General features: G+C 65.0%; 1 protein-coding gene across 3 annotated transcripts; it reads right to left on the reverse strand.

Moving 5' to 3' along the window:
• Positions 1 to 3,061: 3,061 nt before the first annotated feature.
• Positions 3,062 to 22,738, reverse strand: ABCA2 (ATP binding cassette subfamily A member 2). Of its 3 annotated transcripts, none has more exons than XM_057499269.1 (48): positions 22,581 to 22,738; positions 18,840 to 18,933; positions 17,775 to 17,886; positions 17,533 to 17,696; positions 17,185 to 17,309; positions 16,942 to 17,052; positions 16,426 to 16,644; positions 15,685 to 16,046; positions 15,332 to 15,491; positions 14,382 to 14,510; positions 14,142 to 14,309; positions 13,980 to 14,076; positions 13,513 to 13,686; positions 13,345 to 13,447; positions 13,160 to 13,274; positions 12,836 to 13,026; positions 12,493 to 12,643; positions 12,216 to 12,420; positions 11,930 to 12,094; positions 11,659 to 11,839; positions 11,332 to 11,544; positions 10,992 to 11,188; positions 10,723 to 10,905; positions 10,335 to 10,519; positions 10,132 to 10,252; positions 9,659 to 9,898; positions 9,370 to 9,576; positions 9,015 to 9,117; positions 8,593 to 8,912; positions 8,308 to 8,521; positions 8,110 to 8,215; positions 7,905 to 8,016; positions 7,756 to 7,816; positions 7,506 to 7,680; positions 7,214 to 7,329; positions 6,992 to 7,139; positions 6,790 to 6,913; positions 6,560 to 6,692; positions 6,311 to 6,428; positions 5,745 to 5,923; positions 5,525 to 5,666; positions 5,322 to 5,456; positions 5,122 to 5,225; positions 4,944 to 5,036; positions 4,763 to 4,865; positions 4,559 to 4,636; positions 4,241 to 4,447; positions 3,062 to 3,811 (listed from the first exon to the last, which is right to left on the reverse strand). In XM_057499269.1, exons 1-48 carry the CDS (start codon positions 22,731 to 22,733, stop codon positions 3,776 to 3,778), a joined length of 7,332 nt encoding a protein of 2,443 aa, XP_057355252.1. In that variant the 5' UTR covers positions 22,734 to 22,738; the 3' UTR covers positions 3,062 to 3,775. The 3 variants fall into 3 exon arrangements, with proteins under 3 accessions (XP_057355252.1, XP_036757526.2, XP_057355253.1); XM_036901631.2 differs by having other exon boundaries at positions 4,559 to 4,696; XM_057499270.1 differs by lacking the exon at positions 22,581 to 22,738 and having other exon boundaries at positions 4,559 to 4,696; positions 17,775 to 18,564.
• Positions 22,739 to 23,244: the final 506 nt, after the last annotated feature.

Raw genomic sequence — 23,244 nt, forward strand, 5'->3', positions numbered from 1 at the left:
CACCCTGTTGTCTGTCAAGGCCCCCTGCCCAGAACGCTGAGGAGTGGGTCCCAGCCTCAGATTCCCCATCTGCCTACAAGGGCATTTCAGCAGTGTTGAACCCACTTGGGAGAGACGCCCCCTCCTGGCAGGCAGAGCCCCCAGGGCGGGGCCCACATGCCAGACATGCCTGGGTCCTGGCTCAGGGGTTCGCGCAGTCGACCCCCACCCCTGCTCCTCCCGCCCTGGGAGGGTCTCTTCCTCTGTGAACCTTTAAAAGGAAGCACCAGGAGGGGGTTTAGAAGCCACAACTTCCTGACGTCGGGGTCCGCCTGCTCTGCTCTCAGCTAGAAGAACATCAGGGACGTCCGGAAGCTGGAGGCCCCACAGGTGTGCAACAACCACCTTGCCCTGCCCACAGCTGGATTGGAGCCCACACCCTGCTCCGCCCCTGTGGGGTTCTCCCACAGAGCCTCTGCGACTCCTCCCCAGCCAGGGGGACCGCCCCACGGAGGGGCCCCCGGAAGCTCTGCGCCACCCAGTGGCTGAGCGCGGGATCCGCTGGTGCCTTCCCTGCCCGACACGGACCAGGGCTCCTGGCACAGGCCACCCCCAAGCCCTGACCTCCACATACTGTGGAGTTCAGCACGGGCTCCCTTCTGGGGCCTGGGCTTCCCCTCCACCTGCGTCCTCTCCACACGCCTGCAGCTCAGCTGCTCCTTGGCGGCATGGTGGGGATTGGCCTGGCACTCACAGGCCACCACCCTGGAGGTCTAGGCCCCGCCACCCCTCCTGCATTCACCAGATGTCCTGTGTGCTTCTGTGTGTATGAAAATACCCGTCTGCGTCCAGAAGAAGAGTGGTGCAATGGACAGATGGCAGGTGGCCCACGGAAAAGGAAATCCAAGACACCGCAGGATAGGGAGTTTGTTTCGCTTCACACTTGTTTCAAGAAACAAACCAGGACAAGACACGGCTCGTGGTTGCGACGGACAGAATTGTGTAACCCTGTCCTCAAGAAAGCTGTGGGCAAGCATGGTGTGCACTGGTAAGACAGCGGCAGCCCCAGACGGTCACCCACCTGGGCATTGGCCTAGAGGCACCCTTGTAAACACACAGGAACACAGAAACGGTGTCCCAGGGCAGCAAGCCCCCACGTGTGGGGGTCCTGGGTTGAATGCAGGGAGTCCTGGGGAGGGGTCTGACTAGTCTGATAGTTGTGTCCCCTGCTGGGCTGAGTTGTGTCCCCCAAATGCATTTGTGGAGTCTTAGCTCCCGGCACCTCAAAGTGTGACCCTCCTTGGAGATGGAGTCTTTACGGAGATAATCAGGTTGGAATGAGGTTATCAGGATGGGCTACCCTGATATGACTGGTCCTCTTGAAGTGGGGAGGTTGGGACACACATGAATGCAGAGAAGGAGCACCACAAGACAACGGACGCAGAGACCTGGTGGCACTGCTGCCAGCCTAGGAACACCAAGGACGGCCAGCAGCCTCCGAAGGAGCAGCCTTGCCCACACCCTGACCCTGGACTTCCAGCCCTTGCGACAGCATTTCTGTTGTTCTGCGCCCCAGTTTGTGGTCAATTGTTATGGCCACCTGCTGCCCCAGCAAAGCAACCAAGTGGGAGGGAAGCCCCAGCAAGCTGAGAAAAACTATGTATCAGCACACATCAGTCTGCGTCTCTGCTTGTGTGTATCTGAAAAAGAGGAAAGGGACCATCTCTGCCATGTGGGAACACACTCAGCTTCTGCTTTCTGCCCGTCTGAAGCCTGAATTTCCTACCATACTTTCACAACAAACATTTAAAGAAGTGAGACCAGAAACTCACGGTCACCAACCTTAACCTAGCCTGTGACCTCCCTGGGCCAAGGGGTGTCTCCAAGCCTCCGCCAACTGCAGAGCAGCTCCTGGAGGCCCTTCCCAGGGACACATCAGTGGCTCAGCTCTGGGGGCGCACAGTCGGGCCAGAAGGTGAAGGGCGCAGGGTGGCACTGGCGTCTCCACAGGAGCCCGTACAGGTACTTCCCAGCTCTGCCGCGAGGGGGCCGGGGAGCAGCGAGCACCCAGAGCCCGGACGGGAGTCCGAGCGCCTTGGGGAGGCGGCTGGGTCTAGGTGGGGGCAGGGAGGCACACGGCAGGCCTGCAGACTGCCACGCAAAGTCAGGGGTGCTCGGAACTCAGGCCTGGCAAGTCAAAAGGACCCAGAAGTCGCTGTGGAGGGGCTCCTGCAGGCAGGATCTGGGGAAGTCTGAGCTCCAGGAAGATGACAATAGACTGTGCACTTACAAGCAGCTAAATGATAAGTATATTTTATCACAATAAAAAATTTAAGATGATAGTAATGTATGATCACGTGTTGATTTTTTAAAAACTTGCAAGCTCATAGTGATATATTTCTAAAAGTGGAGAAAAACTTTGTGTGAGAAAAATGCTAGCTAATGGATACAGAAAGAATGAAATCATTAGAAAGTTGCCATTTTGCTGCCACCACCTAGGGTAAAAGACTTTTGGGGAGCAAGCTGTTCACATGGCCTTTGAGGAGTGGTCTTCTATGTCCCTTCCAGTCCCCTCAGAGCTAAGGAGGGAGGCTGACAATGGCCCAGCTCGAGGCCCCATTGCCACTGAACCCCTAGTTCCTGGGAACCTCCATACTGCTTCCACCCTTTGCATGCCTCCTACCTGGATTTGGTTCTCAGGGTAGAGGCCACCTCCTCCTGGAAGCCCTCTCACAGCCTGGATAAAATGGACACACCAGCACACACCACCCACCAGCCCTGAGTGGCAGAGACCCAGGAGCCTGGGAGAGGGTGGCAGAGATCTCAGGCTGTGTGGGTGGAGGAGGGGTGACAAGTGATGGGCAGCCCCTGCCTTAGTCTCCCCACCTGGAGCATCGGGCTGTTCGAAGAGTAAGGAAACACCGACCACCACCACCACCTCCAGGCTGATCCAGCTGCTGCCCCCACCCCCACCCCAGGCCCCACACTCAGGGTCCTGCCAATGTCCCATGGGGCAGGGTGTGAGCCTTGCTATCAAGCAGGCCCACCCCAACACCCCACCTCCGACACACAGGCTTGCATGGGCTTTTCTGTTTATTTATTTAAACAAACATCTGTGCGCTATATACAGGTCTGGCTCCTGGGTGGGTGGTTGGGTGGACAGGGGCCAAGCTGTGTGGGAGAACAACAGCAGCTGGAGGGGTTAGGGAGGGGATCTGGCCTGGCTACCCAGCCCACCACCCATCCTAATGGCTTTCCTTGGGTAGCACCCTCCCTGCCGGAAAGCTGGGGGAGGGAGCCTCTTTCAAAAGCAAAATAAATAGGTGCCTGGGGGTGGGACCTAAACCAACCCCCAACCTCGGCCCCATGCCTGCAGCCACGCCCCTCTGAGTGGGTGTAAGAAAAATGTGGGCTCAGGAGGCCAAGCCTGGCCAGGGGGGGCCAGATAGTATGTGGCAGGCCATGTCACCCCAGTGGCCCTGGGGGCGATGGGTAGAGCTGGGCAGGGGCAGAGGTGAGGGGCTGGCCAGACCCCAAGGCTTTAAGGCAGAGCAGGGTGAGGGTTTGCACAGCCCAGGACTGGGCCAGCCTTTGGCACAACTGGGGAGGGTGGCACCGTGGCCAAGGGCAGGGTTGAGGACAGGCGGGGGCAGGAGTTGCTGGAGGGGGCATTAAGCCCTTGGTCCTGGACCTCCCACTCCAGGGCCTTGTGGCTGGTCACTGGGGGTATGGGGTGGGGCTCGGCCACCGCCTGACTTCTGTTTCCATCCTGTGTCCTTGAGCCGGATCCCGGAGGTCAGCAGAGTGTGTCTGTGTTGAAGGAGAGCTGGGCCTGGTGGACAGCAGGGAAGTGTCCTAGGGCAGCCACTACCCCTCTACCCCAGGACCAGACCTGGACACTGGCTTGCTCCCCACCTGTCCCCACTAGGTCATCCTCAGTGCTGAGCACCCCCTGTGGCCTCCCTCTGCCCAGTGGAGGCCGCTGTGTTCATCGCTCTCCCATCCAAGTCTCTGTCCCCTACTCGCCTCTGCCTGGCTTGAAATCCCTACGAAGTTCTCAGCATGTTGTGGTGTCTGCCACAGGTCTATCTCTGCCTGTGCCCTGACCCCCACGCCCACTCCATCCTGAGCACCAGGTTCCCTTGACCTCAGAACAGCAGGGGTCCCCAGGGCCCCCACCTGCACCCCTGACCCCAGCCCCATCCAGAGGCTGAGCCCTCTGGCCAGCCCGGGTGCCCTGGACCCTACAGACGCTGCTCACCCGCTCCTCCTCAAAGCTGATGAGGCCCTCGTCCTCCGTGTCCAGGTCCTGAGGCTCGTCAGCCACCAGTGCCCGCAGCTCGGTGGGGACAGGCCGCGGCCGGAACAGGCTCAGCAGGCGGCCCAGGGGGGACTGCAGGGCTGAGGGGGGCTCTGTCTCCTGCTGCTCCAGGTTGTCGCTCTGCTTCTTGGCGAAGTTCACGAACACCTGATGGGCAGGCCCAGGTGGGTGGGTGGGCGGCCCAGCCCAGCCCAGCCCAGCCCAGCCCAGCCCAGCCCAGCCCAGGTGGGCCTGGCGTCCCTGGCCCAGGGCGCTCACGTTGTCCAGGGTGGTTTGGCTGACCGAGTAGTCCTCAATGCCCAGCACGCCCACCACCTGCTCCATCTTGCTGAACACCTGTGCCAGCGAGATGTCCTCCGACTGCAGCTGATACTGCACCTTGGTGTGGTGACGCTCCTGCGGGGGCACGGGGGTCAGAGGCTGCTGGGCAGGGACCCAGCTCCCGTCCCAGGCCCCACCCACCTTGAGCACAGCCTCTGGGAAGTTCCGGTTGAAGAACCGCACCACGTCCTTCACATTCTGGCTGCTCCTGGTCCTCACCGTGATCATGTAGCCGTCTCCAAACCTGCAGGACAGGCCTGTGGCCCAGAGCCCCAGCTGCCAGGCAGCCCACCCCCCACGTCCATGCCTGTACCCAGCTCACCGGTTCTTCAGGTGCTGGATGCTGCCCAGACAGCGCAAGCGCCCGTTCACCATGATGGCCAGCCGCGTGCACAGCGCCTCGCACTCCTCCATGCTGCGGGCAGAGACACAGGCTGGCCGGGGTGGGAAGGGGGACGGGGCACGTGCTGGGGATGGGGGCAGGGCAGGAGGCAGCACACCTGTGGGAGGTCAGCACCACTGAGCGCCCTGTCTTGATGAGGTCGAGAATGAGGTTCCAGAGGAAGCGCCTGGCCTTGGGATCCATGCCTGTGGTGGGCTCGTCCTGAGGGTGGTACCAGCTCAGTGCCGCACTTTCTGGCCCTCCCTGGGGCCCAGCAGGAAGGTGGGCCTGACCCCCACGCCACCCCTTCCAGCTCACCAGGAAGACGAAGGCAGGGTACCCGATGAGGGCAATGGCTGTGGACAGCTTGCGCTTGTTGCCCCCACTGTAGGTGCCAGCCGGCTTGTCCGCGTACTTGATCAGCTCCAGCTTCTCCAGGGCCCATCTTACCACCTGCGGTGAGGGCATTCGTCAGGGCCCACGCTCCACGCCGGCCCCCCCCCCTGCCAGGCGACCCTCACCCGGGCCTCGTCCTTCCAGGGGATGCCCCGCAGCCGGGTGTACAGCTGCAGGTGCTCCCGGGCGGTGAGCTCGTCGAACAGGGCGTCAAACTGCGGGCAGTAGCCCAGACTCTGCTGTACTTGGAGCAGCTCCTTGAGGATGCTGGGGACACAGAGCCGTCAGCGCCGGGCTGCCGCAGCCACTCCGCCACCCCACCGCCCAGGGGCCGGCCCCCCGCACCTGTGCCCATTGATGAAAGCCTCGCCCCCCGTGGTGCTCTCGTCTCCCGTTAACATCTTGAAAGTGCTAGTCTTGCCCGCGCCATTGACGCCCAGGAGGCCGAAGCACTCGCCAGGGCGCACACCCAGGCACAGGCGGTCCACAGCCAGGATGCGGCCGATCTTCCGCGACTTGTACACCTGGTGGAGGAGAGGGAGCAGCCCCCTCGGCAGACCTGAGCCACGCCCCTTCAGGCCATCCCACCCCCTGAGCCACGCCCCTTCAGGCCATTCCCCACCCGAGCCACGCCCTTCAGGCGATCCCACCCTCTGAGCCACGCCCTTCAGGCGATCCCACCCCCTGAGCCACGCCCCTTCAGGCTATCCCACCCCGAGCCACGCCCCTTCAGGCCATCCCCACCCCTGAGCCACGCCCCTTCAGGCCATCCCCCACCCCGGAGCCACGCCCACGCTGAGCCACACCCCCTCCAGGCCTGCGCCCCCTCCACGCCTCTCCCTCGGCTCCCAGCCCTGCCCACACGGGAGCCCTGCCCCACCTGGGTCCCCTCCCACATGCCCATAGCCCACCTTAGTCAGGTTCTCAATTTTGACCATGTCATTGTCAGCATCTCCCCGCAGAACTCGCTGCCGCTCGCTGGCCACATCCACGTCATCCTCTACGGGCTTGGTAGACACTGGCATGCGTCTGCGGAGATGGGGGCGGTACCCAGCTGGGATACCCACCGTCACCCTGCATCTCCAGTTTGCTGCGGCCACAGCAGGAAGATGGGCAGCACCCAGCCCGACCCCCGCCCCACTGCCCGGGCCCCCACTCACTGCGGCTGCCGCAGGAAGTTGTACTGGCACATGATGGTGAGGAAGAAGCCCACGAAGCCCTCCACCGTCATGGCCACCAGCCCCCTGGTGACAATGTCCCACTCGAATGGGGACTTCATCTTGTCAAACTGGCCTGTGGGAGAGCCGGCTCAGGACCTGCCTGGGGCCCTGGGCGCCTCTGCCCGCCCGCAAGCCTAGAGCCCCGTGCCGGCTCCGCCCCGTGGCCTCACCGATCTTGGCATAGTACTCATTGATGTACTCATTGTAGGCCATCTCCATGAGCCCGTGGCCCAGGTTATAGTTGGGGAAGATAAGGAAGCAGCTCTTCAGGTAACTGTTGACAACCTTCAGGTCCTGGAGGGCCAAAGGGCGTCGTCACAGGCACAGCCTCAGACCCACTGCCCTCTGCGCCCCACTGCCCCACCGTCCCACCTTGTCATGCTCGAAGAGCTGCAGCAGGAAGGTGGCCACGGTGGCCGTGATGCCGATGAAGAGGTTGATGACGATGAGGAACACGTAGGCCGAACTGGGGACCTCGAACCAGAAGGAGGCCGGGTACATGATGGGGGTGATGGACCACCTGCAGGAAGGGGGCAGAGGGCGGTCACCGGGAGCCAAGCCCACCCTGTGCCTACCCCCAGCGTGTCCCCTTACCCATAGAGCAGGAAGAGCGAGAGCACGGCAGGAAAGTTGGTGGGGGATGTGTAGGCCGGCAAGTCAAACACAAACAGGATGATGACGCAGCAAGTGGCCGGGACCAGGTAGTTGAGCTGGCAGAGCAGGGGCGGAGGTGAGGGGCCCAAGGACAGGGCGAGAGGCCTAGGCACAGGGGTGTAGGGTCCGGGGGCAGGACTGGGGGGCTGGGGCCTGGCAGGGGACAGAGGGATGGGGTGGCCGGGGCCTGGGGGTGGAAGGAACCCCCCACAGCCATATGGGAGGGGCACACCATATCCCACACGTAGTTGGCCAGCCAATAGATGACTGGGTTGCAGCCGCTGACAAACTGCAGGTGTTTGGCCTTGGTAGACCTCTCAGCCACCAGGAAGACCACGAAGCTGGCTGGCACGAAGGACATGGCCACGATGATGAAGATGGCGATGACCACATCCGTGCCCTGCAGCCTGGGGAACGAGGCGGCCCTCAGCCCTGCCCTGTGCCCCCCCCAGATGCCCCACACCCCCCATGTACACACATACAGGTAATCCAGGGAGAGGCTGGCGCTTGTCTTGTTCATGGGGTGGTTGGTGACAGTGATGCCTGCGGCACAGGGAAGGGCAGCCTCAGGGCCTGCCATGCCAGTCCCGCCCCACCCCATCCTGCACTCCCCCACCCCACCCAGGCTCACCGTAGGCTGCCGGGTTGCCCTTGCTCTTGGGCAGATTGGCACGCAGGATGGCATTGTTGAGGCTGTTGAGGTATGTGGGCATGCTGTGGTAGCCTTTGTTGTTGTAAAAAACCTGGCAGGGGCACAGAGAGACCCCATGAGCCCTGTGGGTCCCTGTAGACTGCAGACCAGGGCCAGATACCATGGGGCCCAGGCCTGCCCTCACCTGGGCTGCCCTTCGTACTGCGATCTTCCGCACCATGGCCGGGGCCTGGGCACCAAATGAGACCGGGATGGACTTCTGGATGTTGCCAAAGGTGATGGCCCCATACCTGGGCAGGTAGGTGGAAGGGCAGTGAGGCCAGATAGGCGGCTGGTTGGCTGCCCCAACCCACAGCCACTGCGTGCCTCCTGCCCAGCTCACCGGTGCAGCCGGAAGCGGTCAGAGGTAAAGAGCAGGTACTCAGAAACATTGTGGCCGGTGATGTCAGTCAGGATGTCACCTGTAACCACCCGCATCTGGGGCGGGTGCCCACTCACGCCTCCTGGGCAGGAGAAACCGGTGCCCTGCACAGAGCAGGTGCAACGGATGGGCTCCCGCACCAGGTGTGGCAGGGAGGGCGCTGATGTCCAGTTCTCTGTGGGCACATGGGCACAGTCAGCTGGGCCCATGCTGTCCCACACCCCCAGGCAGCCTGGGAGCCAGTACCTGGCCCCAAGGTGGGTAGCAGGGAGGCATTCCAGGCCTGCAGCAGATCCTCATCCAGGGACAGAGGGGAGTCGGACGGAGCAGGCGAGGGTGGGGGCGGCACGAAGTTGGACAGCGGCAGCCCCTGCGTGAAGGACTCCAGGCACATGCTGTCAAAGAACCGTGCTGCCAGCAGGCGCGACTCTCCACTGCTCAGGTTCAGCGTGGGCCCCAGTGAGCCATTGGCAGGAGACTTGAGCACACAGGTGGCACCCACACCTGAGGGCAGCCGGAAGGTGCTTACAAGCTGCTGGGGGCTGGCATCGGGTGACAGCCGCAACCTGAGGGAACCCGCAGTGTGAGGGAGTGAGGGGTGGTGCCCACCCAGCTCAGCTCCTGCACCTGGTCCCCACCCACCCTTGCTGCCAGGCGGGTGGCCTCACCGGTACTCCTGGCGCTCCTCGTTGGCGTAGGGGATGAAGTTGCCGCGAGGCTGGGTGTAGTTGTGGTACTGGGAAGGCGACAGGACCAGTGGGGGCAGGTCACCTGGGGGGGTGCATAGGGAGGAGGAGCAAGTTCAACCCGCCTGCCAGTGGCCCCCCTGGTCATGGGCCCCTCTTCCCAATACCATAGCGTCCAGGCTTGGGGTCTGAGCCTCCAGGAGGGGCGAGTTCCTGGGCCCCAGAGTGTGCCCACCAGTCTCAGACTTGAGGCCCAGGCCCGGAGTGGGTGAGGGTCACCGAGTGTGGTGGGGGAGCGCTGCGCCTGGTGCCCCTCTGCCTAGCCAGGCAGCCCTACCGATCTCAGGGACAGAGAGGGCCACAGTCATGGCCACACAGACGAAGAAGGCAGGCAGCAGGATCTGGGAGGACAACGCCTTGGAGTTGCGGCGGGCACAGTGGAAACGCTTCACCAGCAGCCCATGGAATTGGCGCACCTTCAGCCACCAGCCCTCCAGTTTGCGGCTGCCCTGGCCAACCCTCGTGAGGGCCTCCGTCTCAGCCTCTGCACAGGAAGGCGGGCACTGAGCACAAGGGCCAGGCCACGCTCCAGGGACCCTCCCCAGCTCCATCTGGCCATCCCCCACCTTGCAAGCTGACGTTGTCAGGGTCCTGCAGATTGTCCAAGAGGGGGCGGTAGTCGCCACAGATGTCAGCATAGCCAGCTCCCTCGTCACCACGGGCAGAGCCCACCGAAGACACGGACTGCAGGGATGCCTGCGACCGGGCCAGCTCCGCACAGCGGGCCAGGTTGCCAGTGTGAGCTTCCCCGGACGATGCCAGGCCCTCTGCGCTGGGCTGCACATCTTTCCTGGACTCCTTCACGTCTGGAGGACAGAGGGTGGAGGGGGCTCGGGGCCACCTGCCATCTCCAGGCCCTCCCGTGCACGCCCACCGACCCAAGACGCCCATCCCCAGCAGACCCTGGGAAGTCCTGGACCCTGTTCCCACCCAGAACCTCTAGCCTCCAGACACGGGAAGAGTGAGCAGCAGCTCAGGCCCAAGTTCAAGGGGAGGAGGTGGGGCAGGGCGGGGCCAGGCAGCGGGCGGGGCCTCTCACCTGCCTCGCTGCTCTCCAGGGACTGGTCCTCCTCCGACACCTTCAGGAACACCTCCTCCAGGGTCGTGTCCATCAGCCCGAAGCTGCTCAGGTGCAGGGCGTCCAAGCTGCGCTCCAGGTGCTGTGGGAGGGCTGGTGAGACTCGCACGCCCTGGGCCACGGGGCAGGGACACCACCCTTCCGCTGGGCCCGCCTCCCCGTACCTGGAAGAGGCGCTCGAAGGCCCCCTTTCTGGCGGCCTCACTGGGCAGGATGTAGGAGAGCTCGGTGCTCGTGTCTGAGACCAGGAGGCAGGAGGCCACATGCTTGCGGATGAACTGGGACACCTGGGGCTCAGAGCAGCTGCCCGGCTGGGTCCGGGCTGGGGGGCTGGCCGTTAGCCCTGGCTCTAGGAGAGAGGGGGAAGGAGGGGCCTCACTCAGGGAGAGGGGCCCTCCACGGGAGCCCGGCCAGGTGGACATGGGGGCCTGCACAGGGTAAGCCACCTGCCCGGACATCTTTGAGGGCCCAGGCCCTCAACCTAACTGGCCTTGGGAAGGGGGTCCTGGAGTCGGGGTGCCCTAGGCTGGCTCAGGGAGCCTCAGCACAGACCTTGGGGGCCCCCAGGCTCAGCAGGCCGCTTGACCAGCGTGAGACGGTAGCCGTCCCCGTAGGCCCCCTTGAGGAACAGCGGGGAGCCGCAGCACTGGAGTTTCCCGTGGGAGATGATGGCGATGCGGTCCCCAAGAAGGTCGGCCTCATCCATGTGGTGGGTGGACAGCAGGATGGTACGGCCTGGGGGGAGCCAGGATCAGGGCCAGGGGGCCAGGCTGCATGGGACCAGGTGGGGGCTGCCCACACCCACCCCGCGGCCTGCTCACCCGGCTTGTACTTCAGGATGAGGTCCCAGATGGCACGGCGCGCATAGGGGTCCACGCCGGCTGTGGGCTCATCGAGGATGATGGCGCGGGAGCCACCCACAAAGGCGATGGCCACGGAGAGCTTGCGTTTCATGCCGCCCGACAGCGTCTGCACCAGTGAGTGCCGCTTGTTGGAGAGCTCCAGGTCTTCGATCATCCTGGGGGTCACACAGGGGCGTAGGCCAGGACTCTGGGGTGCTGGGCCTCAGAGCTTCGCCCAAGGCGCCCCGTCCCGCCGGAGCCCTGCCCCGCCTCCGGGCCCCGCCCACTGCTCGGGCCCCGCCCCCAGGGCCCCACCCACTTGTCCATCTCCTTGCGGATCTCCTCCTGGGCCATGCTCTTCAGCCGCGAGTAGAACCAGAGATGCTCCTCCACCGTGAGCCGATCAAAGAGCACATTGTGCTGCGGACACATGCCCAGGTTCTTGCGGATTTCATCCATCTCTGTGCGGATGTCATGCCCGTAGATGGTGGCCGAACCAGAGGTCGGTGGGAACAGTCCGGTGAGGATCGACCTGGGCAGGAGGGCAAGTCACCACCCTACCTCCTGCAAGCCGCCCATCCTGCCACCCATTGGGTTCTTCTGGCCCATTTCCTGGCCGCCGAACAGGTTCTGCTCCGACACTCACATGGTGGTGGTCTTGCCGGCTCCGTTGTGGCCCAGGAAGGACACCACCTGGTTCTCGTAGAGGTTCAGGCTCAGCCGGTTCAAAGCCAGCTTCTTGTCGTTCTTGTAGACCTTGGTGAGCTTGTCCACACAGACCACCAGCGGCAGGTGGGTGGGCTCCTCCTCCATGCCCCGTGTCTCCTCTGCACCAGGGCTGTGGGTCAGCACTAAAGCTGCCCTAGGCCCCCCAACCCCGGCACCTGCCCCAGCTGCCACCCTGGTGCCCACCTCACCCAAGCGCCTGCTCTCCATGGCACAGGCCTGGTCTTCCTCCATGACGCTGAGCCGGGGGGCGCGAGCCCATGGCCAGCTCCACTCCCATGCCTCTGTCCGCCCACTGCCCAGCCAGTAGGACTTCTGCAGTGGGAAGTACCAGGGCCGGGGAAGCCCATACATTCCTGGGGGTTGGGGAGGGGAGGGGTGGCTGAACCCAGGGCCTGGGGTGACTGTCCATCCCAGGCCATGTGTCCTCCCACAGGCTGTCACTGGCCCCAACCCCTCCCAAGGTCTGGCCAGCACCTGGGTGCACTGCCTCGATGTACCACGTGAGAACACCATAGACGGCTGCGTCCACCATCAGCATGGTGACAGCCAGGAGCAGGTTGAAGTCATCCCCTTCCACGGGCGACTGGCTGAATGTGTGCCACTGGATGCCCACACCGGCCACCTCGTACAGAGCAAAGTACTTGGATCCCAGGCCAAAGGCCGTTGTGGACATCAGACTCTGTGGGGGCAGCGGTGTCAGTCGGAGGGAGGCTGGACGCCGCCCCCACCGGCTGCCCACCCGTGACCTCACCGCAATGCACTTCTCGAAGGCGGTGATCTTATCGTGGGCCACCTCCTCACGGATTGCCACATACATATAGGGCACGTAGCTCAGGAAATAGATGATGCCACCACAGGCTGAGGCCAGCTTGGCCTTGGAGTACAGCACGGACACCAGGAAGCTGGGGCAGGTGGAGCCATGGGCCATCAGCCACAGCTCACCCTCAGCCCTGAGCCCCCAGACCTCCTCGGAACAGGGGGGCACAGAAGGGCTCTGAGCCAGGTGTTCTGTGCTTCTGGGTGAATGTTATGAACGCTCTGTCAGTGCTCAAATGAGGCACCCTCCCAGCCCACCCCAGCCACACAGCACGCACCAGAACATGATGGTGGCCACGGCGTAGACAGCCAGGAAGAGCCAGATGATGAGCACGTGGCTGTGCATGAGCACCTGGCCATACTTGAGGATGGCGGTGAGCGCCGTCACAGAGATGGACAGCTGCACAAAGCCGGTGATGAACCAGGCCACCCAGTGCACAGCATTGTTCAGGCCCATGGTCTTCATCACCTGTGGGCAGGTGGCCTTGGGGCAGGGACACCAGGAAGGGACGCCCTGCCCCTGCTCTGGCAGCCCCGCCCAGGGAGCGAGGGTGCCCACAGCTGGCCCCCACTGCCAGGCCTCCCTCACCCAGTGCCCCCACCTCCTTCAGCCGGTGCTCCTTCTCTGCCACGATGTGCTGGATGGTCATGGCCACCGAGTAGACCCACGAGATCACCATGCAGAGCGGCATCATGTGCTCAATGACAAACAGGAAGCTGGGATGGGGGCAGGCGTGTGAGGGGCAGGGCCCAGCGCGGCCCGGGCCCCCACGTGCCCCGCACTCACTCGTCACGTGTGTAGCAGGGGTATGGAAACATCTGCACGTAGTTGCCCGGCTCCACCACGTCGTGGCCCACGAAGGTGTTGATGATGGCGCGCTCCATCATGTCTGTGGGCGGGCAGCTGTCAGCAGAGCCCCCCCCAACCCCCAGCAGGCCCCACGGTGGCCCTCACCTTGGATCCACACAAAGCCGTACAGGAAGTAGAAGCGGCCGCCAGTGTTGGGCCCCGGCCGCCAGTAGGCCCTGCGGATCTCATTGGTTTTCTCGGTGAAGCTGGAGTTCTGGCGGATCTTGTAGTGCACGTGGGGCGGCAGGGAGCCGTCCTTGTGCGTCTGGAAGATCACGCCTGGGGACAGGACGAGGGGCAGGGTGGGGGCCAGAGGTGGGGTGGGGGAATGGAGGGCAGGCAGGGTGGAAGGGGTGCAGAGTTGGAGAGGCACAGGCAGGGGGCACGGGGCAGGTCCTGGCTGGGGCCAGGAGTGAGGAATGGGTCCAAGAAAAGGTAGGGGCAGTTGCAGGGCAGGTGAGATCAAAGTGGGGTGGAGCTGAGGGTGGGTGGGGTGGGCAATAAAGGGGCTGGGCGAGGTGGGAAGGGACAGAAGAAGGGGCAGGACGGGGTGGGCCCAGGGGGCTGCTCACTGGCAAACACGGTGACATTATCCTGGTAGGCCTGGTTGAGGGTGTAGTTGACGATGCTCTCCTCATCAGGAAAGCCCTTGAAGATGTCCACGCTCACCTGGGGCAGGGACATCGTTGGAGCAGGCCCTGGGCACCGGCGAAGCCCACAGGGCCAGCACCCACCTTGGACATGAACTGGATCCAGCCACAAGCGGCGTTGTCAATGGTGTCCAGCTGCTGCAGGAGGGCCGAGCCACTGGGCAGGGAGAAGCTGTCCTGGCGCAGGGCAGGCGGCAGGTCTCCGAGAGTCAGGTTCAATGCTTCGGGGCGCAGCCGCAGCTCGGCTGTGTACTGGGGGGGAAGGCAGCTCAGAGGGTGACCTGCGTGGCTCCCCCAGAGCGCTGGGGCGCCCCCACTCCCTACCTGCTGCAGCCAGCGCAGGTGCTGCTGAAGCCTGCCCTGCTCCAGGAAGTGGCGGATCTCAGCAGAGATGTTGAGCCACACCTGGGCGTAGTGAGTCACATTGCCTACAAAGGCAAAGGTCTCGTTGGCCTGCAGAGGGTGAGAGCACGGGGCTCACAGAAGGACCCCAGACAGCGAGGGTTTCCCCTCCACCTCGCTCCACAAAAGGGCGCCGTCCTGGCTGGTCCCCACCAACAACCAGCCTTGCTCTGGCCAAGCTCCCACCGGGGAGCTTGAAGCCCTCCCCGTCCCTGCCTTTCTACGGTGACCCTCTGTAACTCACTCTGTCCCAGCTCCCAGGGCGGCGCGGCCTCCCAGTCCCCTCGGTCCCCTTATCGTACCTGCTGTGCCCTCCCAGCTCCTTTCTCAGACCCCTTCTCCGAGCATCCCCTGGGCAACCCTGACCCTTTGCTCTCATTTCCCCCCATTCTTCCTCAGGACCCCCGCCATGGGCTCTCCCTTCCCTGGGCCATTTCCAGCTCTGGTTTCTCCTTGCCCCAGGCAGGACCTCTCCCCTGGAATGGCCACAGACATCCTGCCCCCGGCACACCCCAAATCACCAAGCTGCCCTGGCACAAACCCCCCAACCCAGTCCCCCACTCTGCTCAGGAGGGTTCTGCATGCAGGGACCTCCTCCCCCTCGGGGCTGCGGGTCCGGGACACGCGCAGCCAGTCCAGGACCCTGCACCCTACCACCCCTCCAGTGTGCCCCCACGGCAGGCCCCAAGGGCTCCTGCACCTTGAGCCCATCCTCCAGTCCTCCGACCCGCAGGGCCAAGTCGGAGCTCAAGGGTCAGGGCTGCACCCCTCCCATGCCAAGTCCACAGACCCCCCTCTGCTCAGGGGTTCCGGGCCTGCAGAACCCTCTGCCCAGCTCCGGCAGCTCCTGCCCCAGACGTATCTTCAAGCACCTTGAGGATGACACGGTCCGCCTCGGAGCCGGCGGGCGCGTACAGGATCTTGGGGTTGCTGGTCATGAGGTGCACGAGGAGGCCCAGGTTCCTCTGCTCCTTGCTCGTGAAGCCCAGGGAGCTCATGTTGCCGCGCCGCAGCGCCTCGGGCTCGATGGTGCTGGGCGGGGGGCGGGGCCTTAGGGGCGGGGCCTGGGGGACCGCGCGGGGCGGGGCGGGACCGCAGTTGGGGGCGGGCCTCGGGGGGGGGTGCGGACGGCCGGGGGAAACTGGGAGCGGGCTGTGCACCTGGGCCGAGGCGCGCAGCCAGGGCCAGGCCCCGCCCCACCCGTCGGCCCGGCCGCCCTTCCTACCGGTTGTTGCCGCACAGGATGGGCTGCAGCCCTGCCCAGAGCTGCACGAAGGCCGAGCACTGGCCCTGCGTTGCGTCGGAGGAGCCCGGGGCTGCCGCGGACGGGGCACCCTCCTCCGCCGTGGAGTTGGCACCTGCGCCGGCCCAGGTTCCGTTGGCCGTCCCACCAGGGCCGCTGGCGGGGGGCCCTGGAGCCCGCCCCGCACAGGCGCCCTGGGGCAGCAGCAGGGCCAAGGCCGAGAGGACGTCCACGTCCCGCAGAGCCTCCTGAGCCTCCAGCAGGTCCTCCAGCAGCGCCCGCAGCTGCCTTGGTGGGGGGCGCTGCTGCCGGGGTGCCGAGCCCCTCGGGGCGTCCAAGCCCAGCTGAGGGGAAATGAGGCGGGTGGGGAAGGCAGGCCCCTGGGCGGGGAGCCGGGGCTGAGGCTGCTGTGCAGGTGGGGGGCTGAGCAAGGGGCGGAAGGGGGTGGAGGGGCACCAGCAGGGGGGCAAAGGCTGGGAGGAGGGGGCGGAGGGCGTCTGCGGGCTGAGGGCCCCACCGGCAGGGGCTGGGAGACGCAGACGGGTGCGGACACAGGCCGCGGCGGGGGGCAGGGGCGCGGCCCTGCTGGGGATGTGGAAAACCCACCCAAAGGCCCACCTCCTGCACAACGGCAGGCCTGGGAGTCCCCTAGGACACCAAAGAGCCCAGCATCTCCTCAGCCCAGAGAGCAGAGCTGTGGGCCGGCCGGCAGGCGGGCCTCACCTGCTGGGCGATCTTGGCCACGTCCAGCTGGTTCCGGAGCTCCGCAGCCAGCCCAGAAAAGCGCCGGGCCCGTGCTGCAGCCTGCCCACTACACACAGCGTCCTGGTAGCCCTGAAGCGCGGTCTGCTGACCCTGGGGCACAGTGAGGATCCGGCCCAGCTCCCTGGAGCCTGGCGTGCATGTCAGCTGCTCCAGGAGGGCGGGAGCCAAGAGCAGCTCCTGGGGGTGGAGTGCAGGGGACACCAAGGCCCTGGCTCCAGGCTGCTCAGGCCTCCCCCTGCCTTGCCCCTGTGCCAGAAGTCAGACTGCCCAGGTCCGCAGTGGGGGTGGCAGAGCAGATGCCTATCACCATCCAGCCTACTCCCTCCCCCTGCCAGCTACAAACTCCCAGGGACCCTCCTGTGCCCCCAGGAGGAGCTCAGAATCATCCAGCAGATGCTTTCTTCACCCGCCTGGGCAGAAACAGTGCCTAGAGGCAGGTGGCACACTCCCCATCCCACTAACGGGCCCCCTCACCTCCATCTGGAGTAGGTGATTGCTACCCAGGCGGCTCCACGGCTCATGAGCCCTAGGAATGCCTGACTCAGCACCCAGAGCAGGTGAAGGGCCAGGAAGCAGGCGATAGACCTGGGGTGCGAGGGGCTTGGCTCAGGCTGGGGGTCCTAGCCCCTCGCCCCCCTCCCAACAGGGGTGGCAGAGAAATGGCCAAGGCTGGGGGCTGCCCTGAGAACAGAGATGCTGACGCTTGCTCCACCTCACCTCGGGCAGGCCCACCTGGGCAGCCAGGAGGGCCTGGGCCGTGCTGTTAGGCAGCGACAGGTTCTGTGTCAGGAAACGCCAGAGCTCCCTCGGGTCCCTGGCCACCGAGTCCAGAGAGAATGACCCTGGACAGGCAGAAGGATGGGGCTGAGGGCCAGCTCTGCCCAGGGGGGGCATCCCCAGCAGGCTCAGAGCTGAGCCTCTTGCATCACAGCCCAGCCACTGGGGATGCCCGGCAACTGGAGCAATGGTGTAGAAACAAGGCCCTGAGGCAGGAAGTGACTGAGCTGGGGTTCGAGCCCAGCAGACACCAGAGCTCGAGCCTCCGCCCCCTAGCCCAGGGCACACCTGTAGGTCTGTCCGGACGGCTCTCCCAGGAGTCTGGGCCGGAGCTGAGGACCTCCAGGTGCTGGCGCAGGGCCTCCAGCTCGGAGCCCAGGCTGGGCCGCGTGGGGTCGAACAGGTTGCCCTCCTCCACCACACGGCTGAGGCGCTCCAGCAGCTGCGTGACCCTGCACCACCACAGGACGTCACCCACCAGCCACCAGGCCCCGGGTGGGGGTGCTGGGCTACCGAGGAGGGGCACTCACGTGGAGTTGGCATACTGCAGGAAGCCAAACTCATCCCGCTGGCCGTCCGGGCACAGCGACTGCATGACGGGCAGGATGCCAGCAGAGGTGAGGGGTGCTGCCGTGTAGAAGGCTGGTGGGGGCAGGCCGGTGAGGGCCCGAGGGGGAGCAGGAGGGCAGGAGTCAGTGAGGAGTCAGGAAGGGGGAGGGACACGGAGGCCAAGAAGAGAAGGTTAGAGAAAGTCATGGAGGAGCAGCAGCCTTAGGCAGCAGACAGGGGACAGAGGGCCAAGAGACCTGGTGCAAATGACCCAGCAGGTCAGAGGTCAAAGGACATCTTTTCATCCTTTCCCCACCACTCCCAAAGCACCCCTGTTCCCCAGCCAGCCAAGGCCTGAATGCCCTGGCACATCCCCAAGAGCGTTGGTGTGGCACTGCCCAGAGCCCAGGGGAGCATGTGAAGCCCTCACTGGGCAGTGACCTCTGACCTCTCTGGCAGGCTGGTTAGTGGAGCAAATGCAGGAGCCCACAAGTGTCTGAAGGGAGAGCAGCCAGGTGCCCCAGCCCCAGGCCAACAGGCCCCCCACCAGAGAGGGGGAGCTGCCCTGGGAGGCAGCCATGTGAGCCAGCCCTTCGCCACCCACCACCCACCATCCCATGAGCCTGCCGTTCTGACAGTGGGCAGGGGGCTCTGCAGGGCCCTGCCAAGCTGGGCAGGCTGTTAATGCAAGCAGGGTTGGGGTGGCATCCTCAAGCCACAGCGGGAGGCCCTGCGGGGTCAGCAGGCAGGAGGCAGCCGCTCACTTACAGACTGCATGCGGGCGAGGACAAGAGACCGTGCAGGGCGGGGGGTGGGGGCAAAACAGAACAGAACAGTGAGGACTCTGCACCACATCCTCCAGCCAGGCCAGGAGGTACGGCCAGGGACCACGCAGGGGGCAGGCACGTGGACTGTGCCCAGAGCCACGGGAGCTGGGATGTACGTGTGTGGTCACAGGCACACAGGACACACGTGCATGAAGCGTTGAGGGCTGCCTGCCCCCTCGCGCCCCATCTGTGCCCTGGGCCCTCCCCCAGGAGCCTCACCTTCCTTCACAGAGATGGTTGGTTTCTTCTGCCGAAGCCCCAGCAGAATGAAGAAGAGGACCAGAGGTATGAAGATCTCAAAGGCCAGAACCCACTGGAAAAGGGGTGCTGAGTGAGGCCGCCTGTACGGTCAGCCTGGCCTCCCAAACCATCTGCCCAGGGCTGAACAGGACAGACCTGAGACCTGCTCTCCCTGCCAGATAGACAGATGCCCTCCCTGCACGGCCTGCTCAGCCCAGCCTGGACCTGGGGTCACAGGTTCCCCCAGGGACCATAGAAGGTCAACCTAGGCCCTTCAGGGTCAACAGAGGTCACAGCCCAGTCCTTCAAGGGCCTTTTCAAAGGGTGAAAGGGTGAGTATTGTCTGGCCCAAGCAAATCAGGTCTCCTACCCCCTAGCCCAGGCTGTTTGCCAAACTGACAGCCAGGCAGGAACACATCGGCCAGCTTGCGACCCACTCTGACCCATGCATCTAGCCAGTTCATCTCCTTCCCCGCCTGCAGGGCTGCCTGGGCAAGATCTCAAGGTAGTTTCTGACCCCACATGCAGCTCCCACACTCCCCCAAGGTCAGCCCTCCTCACCTCTGCTGCAATGCCATTAAGCCCCCATGAAAGGGCCTTGGAAGATGAGCCCAGGCTGGGGGAAGCCCTGAATCTAGCCCAGGGCCCTCAGGCTTCAGGAAAACCTGGTCAGGGGTCTGACAGCCCGTCCCCAAGGCACAGGCACCTTGTTCTGCCCTGGCCCCACTCCCCAACCCCAGGAGGCTTGGTTGGGCAGGGCAGCCCGCCCACCACAGGCCTCTGCTCAGTATTCCCTGCCACACCAGTCTGGGCACCAAGGTGAGCCCCGCCGGGACCTGTTCTGAGTGGGAGAGAAACGCTGGGGCCCCAGCTTCTCCGTTTCACCTGGGAAGTGGAAGGGCTTCTCCATGCTCTCCCCGCACTCCTAGCTGGGGTGGGAGGAGTGGAAGGAGCAGGACCTCTGGCCAGCTGCTCTTTAGGGAACCCTTGCCCAGCCTAAGGGTGCATTCTGACCCCGTACCCCTTCCCAGTGGCCCCAGGTTCCCTGACCCTTGCCCCCCAACTGCAAAACAGACTCCAGAGCCCCTACCCCGGTGCCACTCTGTCCAGCCCAGGGCTGGAGCCCCCAGGCCCGGGGGTGGAGCAGCTCTGCTGTGTGTACTGTGCTTGACAATAGTGCTCTGTGGTCTGGAACACCCCACTGGGTGTCTGTGCCCCACGCCTGCCCCAGCCCGTGCCAGCCTCCGCCCCCTCCCTGAACCGGGATCCAGCCCAGGGCTAGCCAGGAGGCATCGCGGGCACCCACATCGCAGGCTGGAGACATGCACAGAGTGGGGGTGGCTCTGTGCAACAGTGAGTTGGGAGGCAGGGGTCACAGCCACAGTGTCAACGCCACCCACACCCCCCCTGTCACTGGGCACCTCCACCCGTAACTGCAGCAACAGGCCATGGCTGCCTCCTCATTGCCATAGCAACGGCTGCGCACGAGCTGCTGGGAGGAGGAAAGGCCTGCTTGGCGGGCGGGCATGCGGGCGGGCGGGCAGCCAGAGGGGCATCTGGTTACAGGCAGGCAGGCGCAGGTTCAGTCCCACCTGGGTGCCCCACCAAGGGCCCTGAAACGTGGTCAAACTCTGGTCCCTTGAGAGCAGCCCAATGCCCTGATGTTGTCCCTGAGGCCCGGGTGCCCCCTCCTGGCCTGCCCCCTCCTGCTGTGTCAAGGGGAGAACAGGTGAGGCCTGAGAGTTGCTGCCCCACTTGGTGCCGTGGTGACAGTGATCTGGTTCCTCCACCAAGAGCAGCTGGTGGCCCCAGGGTAGACCAGTGTCCAGCCACACTCACAGATGGAGAAACTGAGACACAGAGCTTGGGAAGAGTAAGCAGGCAGGGCCCAGAGTTCCCTGGCTCCTACCCTACAGACCAAGCTTTCCACAGGATGCACCTGCCCCTCCCCAGCAAGGGGCACGCTGCACAAGGCCAAGCCCAGGGAGGCAGCCCTGAAGCCCAAGACCCTCCTGGGAAAGTGGGGGTGCAGAAGAAGCAGGCCTGCAGCCACCAGCTCCAACCCCATGGCACACGCCTGGCAAGGCCTCAGCCACCCTGCAGAAAAAGTTTGGTTCTCACTGAACCAAAACATTGGCCAAGAACCTCCGTGTGGCCCAACAGCTCTGGAGTGGCCCCAGGTAGGGGCACAGAAAGGTTCCAGGGGAGGTGGAACCTGGTGGACCGGGGCCACTCCTGGGTGTGGGGAAGTAGGCACCTCCCACTAGCTGGCCAGGTACCATGCAAGCCACTGCTCCCTTCCTGAGCCTTGGGGTCCCCAGTGGTCACAAGACCATCATCCCAGCCTCTGCTCCCCACGAGTGCGAGGGCTTCCTGCCAAGAACCCCAGGACTGCTACTGATACATGCCCACACCCCAATCCCCCTTCCTCCCGAGCCCCGCCCAGCTGTCCCCAGTGAACCCAAAACCTGATGCGGGGGAGGCTGCACCAGAGGCTACCTGGGGCTGCAGGCTGATCCAGGGGACCCAGCCCCAGGTGCCCTGGGCAGGGAGAGTACCCGACCTTGGCTCCCCACCAGGGCCAGGTGCCCAGGGAATCCTGCCAGGTCATGGTAATGATGGCCACCCTGCCATCCCACACCCAGGATTCCCCATTGTACATTCCAAAGCCCTTCTCAAGGAGGAAGCCAGGCAGGAGATAGTCGGACCCAGGGGTCCCAGGGCAAGGTGGGACCGAGCCTCCAGAGCCCCAGGTGGGCAAGAGGGTACCTTCTCCTCTCTGGCCTGCTCTGGGACCCATTCTGGAAAATCCCCAGGGTGCATTCAGAAGCCAGAGCCACCCACTGCTCTCTGGTGCTTGGGTTGCTGCCAGCTGGGCAGGTGAGCAGGAGATGCCCCTGCCCTCCTCGGGCTGGAGTGGTGAGGGCCAGCATGGCATCTATACCACCCCAACCCGTTTCCTCACCAGGGCTTCTTTCCCTGACAACTGCTGTGCTCTGTGCCCTCGGGACCCTGGCTGCCCCAGGGACAGGGCAGAGAGCTGCAGAGCCTGGTGGTCACAGCAAACAGTAGGACCCAGCCCCCAGGGGAGGCTGGAGGGGTCTCAGAGTGGGTGAGTGTCAGGGAGGACTGCCCCACAGGACAAAAGGCTGCGGGACTCAGGTTGGCCGAGCTGCAAGGACGCTCCCTGTGGTAAGAAAGCACGAGCAAGGGCTAGTGGACTGCGGAGGACGAGAAGTGCCTGCCCAAGGGCAGAGGGGTGGTGCAGGCAGGGAAGGGGCAGGGTCCCTGCAGGGGCTGCAGAGGGGCTGGGCCCGGGGACCACGCAGTCTCTGCGCCGGATGGACCCCTCAGGCTAGCCCTCTGTCCAGGGAACCAGGGCCTCCCGCGACCCCAGAGTCTGGGGCCGCCGGTCTCCCCCAACCCGCCGAGAGCGCGCCTCGGAGGGCGCCCGTCCCGTGACTCAGCCTAGCACCACCAATGTCAGCGGGCGACGGTCTGGGCACGGCCGAGACCTCTCCCCGGACGCCAGAGTGCGGGCAGGGGCGGGCGCGGCGCGGCGGGGAAGGGGCTCTGGCCCGAGTCCGGCCCGCGCCGCCCCCCGCCTCCCCGGTCTGCGCGCGCCCGCCTGGGCCGCACGTGCGCGCGGAGAGCGCGCCGCTGGCCCCGGGCGCGCGGCCCCCGCTCCGGACAGGCCGGGTGGCGCGCGGGGTCGCTCACCGGGCTCCGGCGCTTCAGCGTCGCGTTCTTCCAGAGCAGCAGCTGCAGCTGGTGCAGGAAGCCCATGGCGGGGCCGCGCTCCGGCCGCCTCCGCGCCGCGGCCGCTCCTCTGCGCGCCCCGCGGGCCCCGCCGCCCGCCGCGCCAGTCGGCATCGCCCGCGCGGGGCGGGGTTTCGGGCGTCCGGGACCGGCTCCGCGCTGGCCCCGCCCCGGTGGCCGCGGCGACAGCCACTCGCGCCGCCCGCGCTTAAAGGCACCGCGCCGCGGCCGCCGCCCCCTCCCGGGCCGTCCCCGCAGCTCTGCCCCGCCACCCGAGGCTTCCTGGTCGCCCCCATCTCGCCAGGCGTTGAAGTGGCGCGCCCAAGAGCCAGCATCTAAACCGAGACCCCTGCCTCTCCCCCTCCGGGGCGCTCTTCTTCCAGGGACCCCAGGTCTGCGCACAGCACCCCTTGGGGTCCTCCCACAGGAGCGCTCCCAGGTGGCCCCTGGCCCCGAGGGCGCGCTGAGCGGATACTGGGGAGGCTCGGCCCCCGCAGGTCACCACCTCTGTCCTCCCCTCCTCGCAGAGGTGCTGCCGGCAGGACTTCCCTCTGCATGTAGGAGCCAGGTCCCAGTCCCCAGGGACACTGCCAGGCTGCAGGGGGTCAGCCGCCCACACTTGGGG

This window comes from Manis pentadactyla, chromosome 3 (assembly GCF_030020395.1).
Source record: "Manis pentadactyla isolate mManPen7 chromosome 3, mManPen7.hap1, whole genome shotgun sequence".
Lineage (NCBI taxonomy): Eukaryota > Metazoa > Chordata > Mammalia > Pholidota > Manidae > Manis > Manis pentadactyla.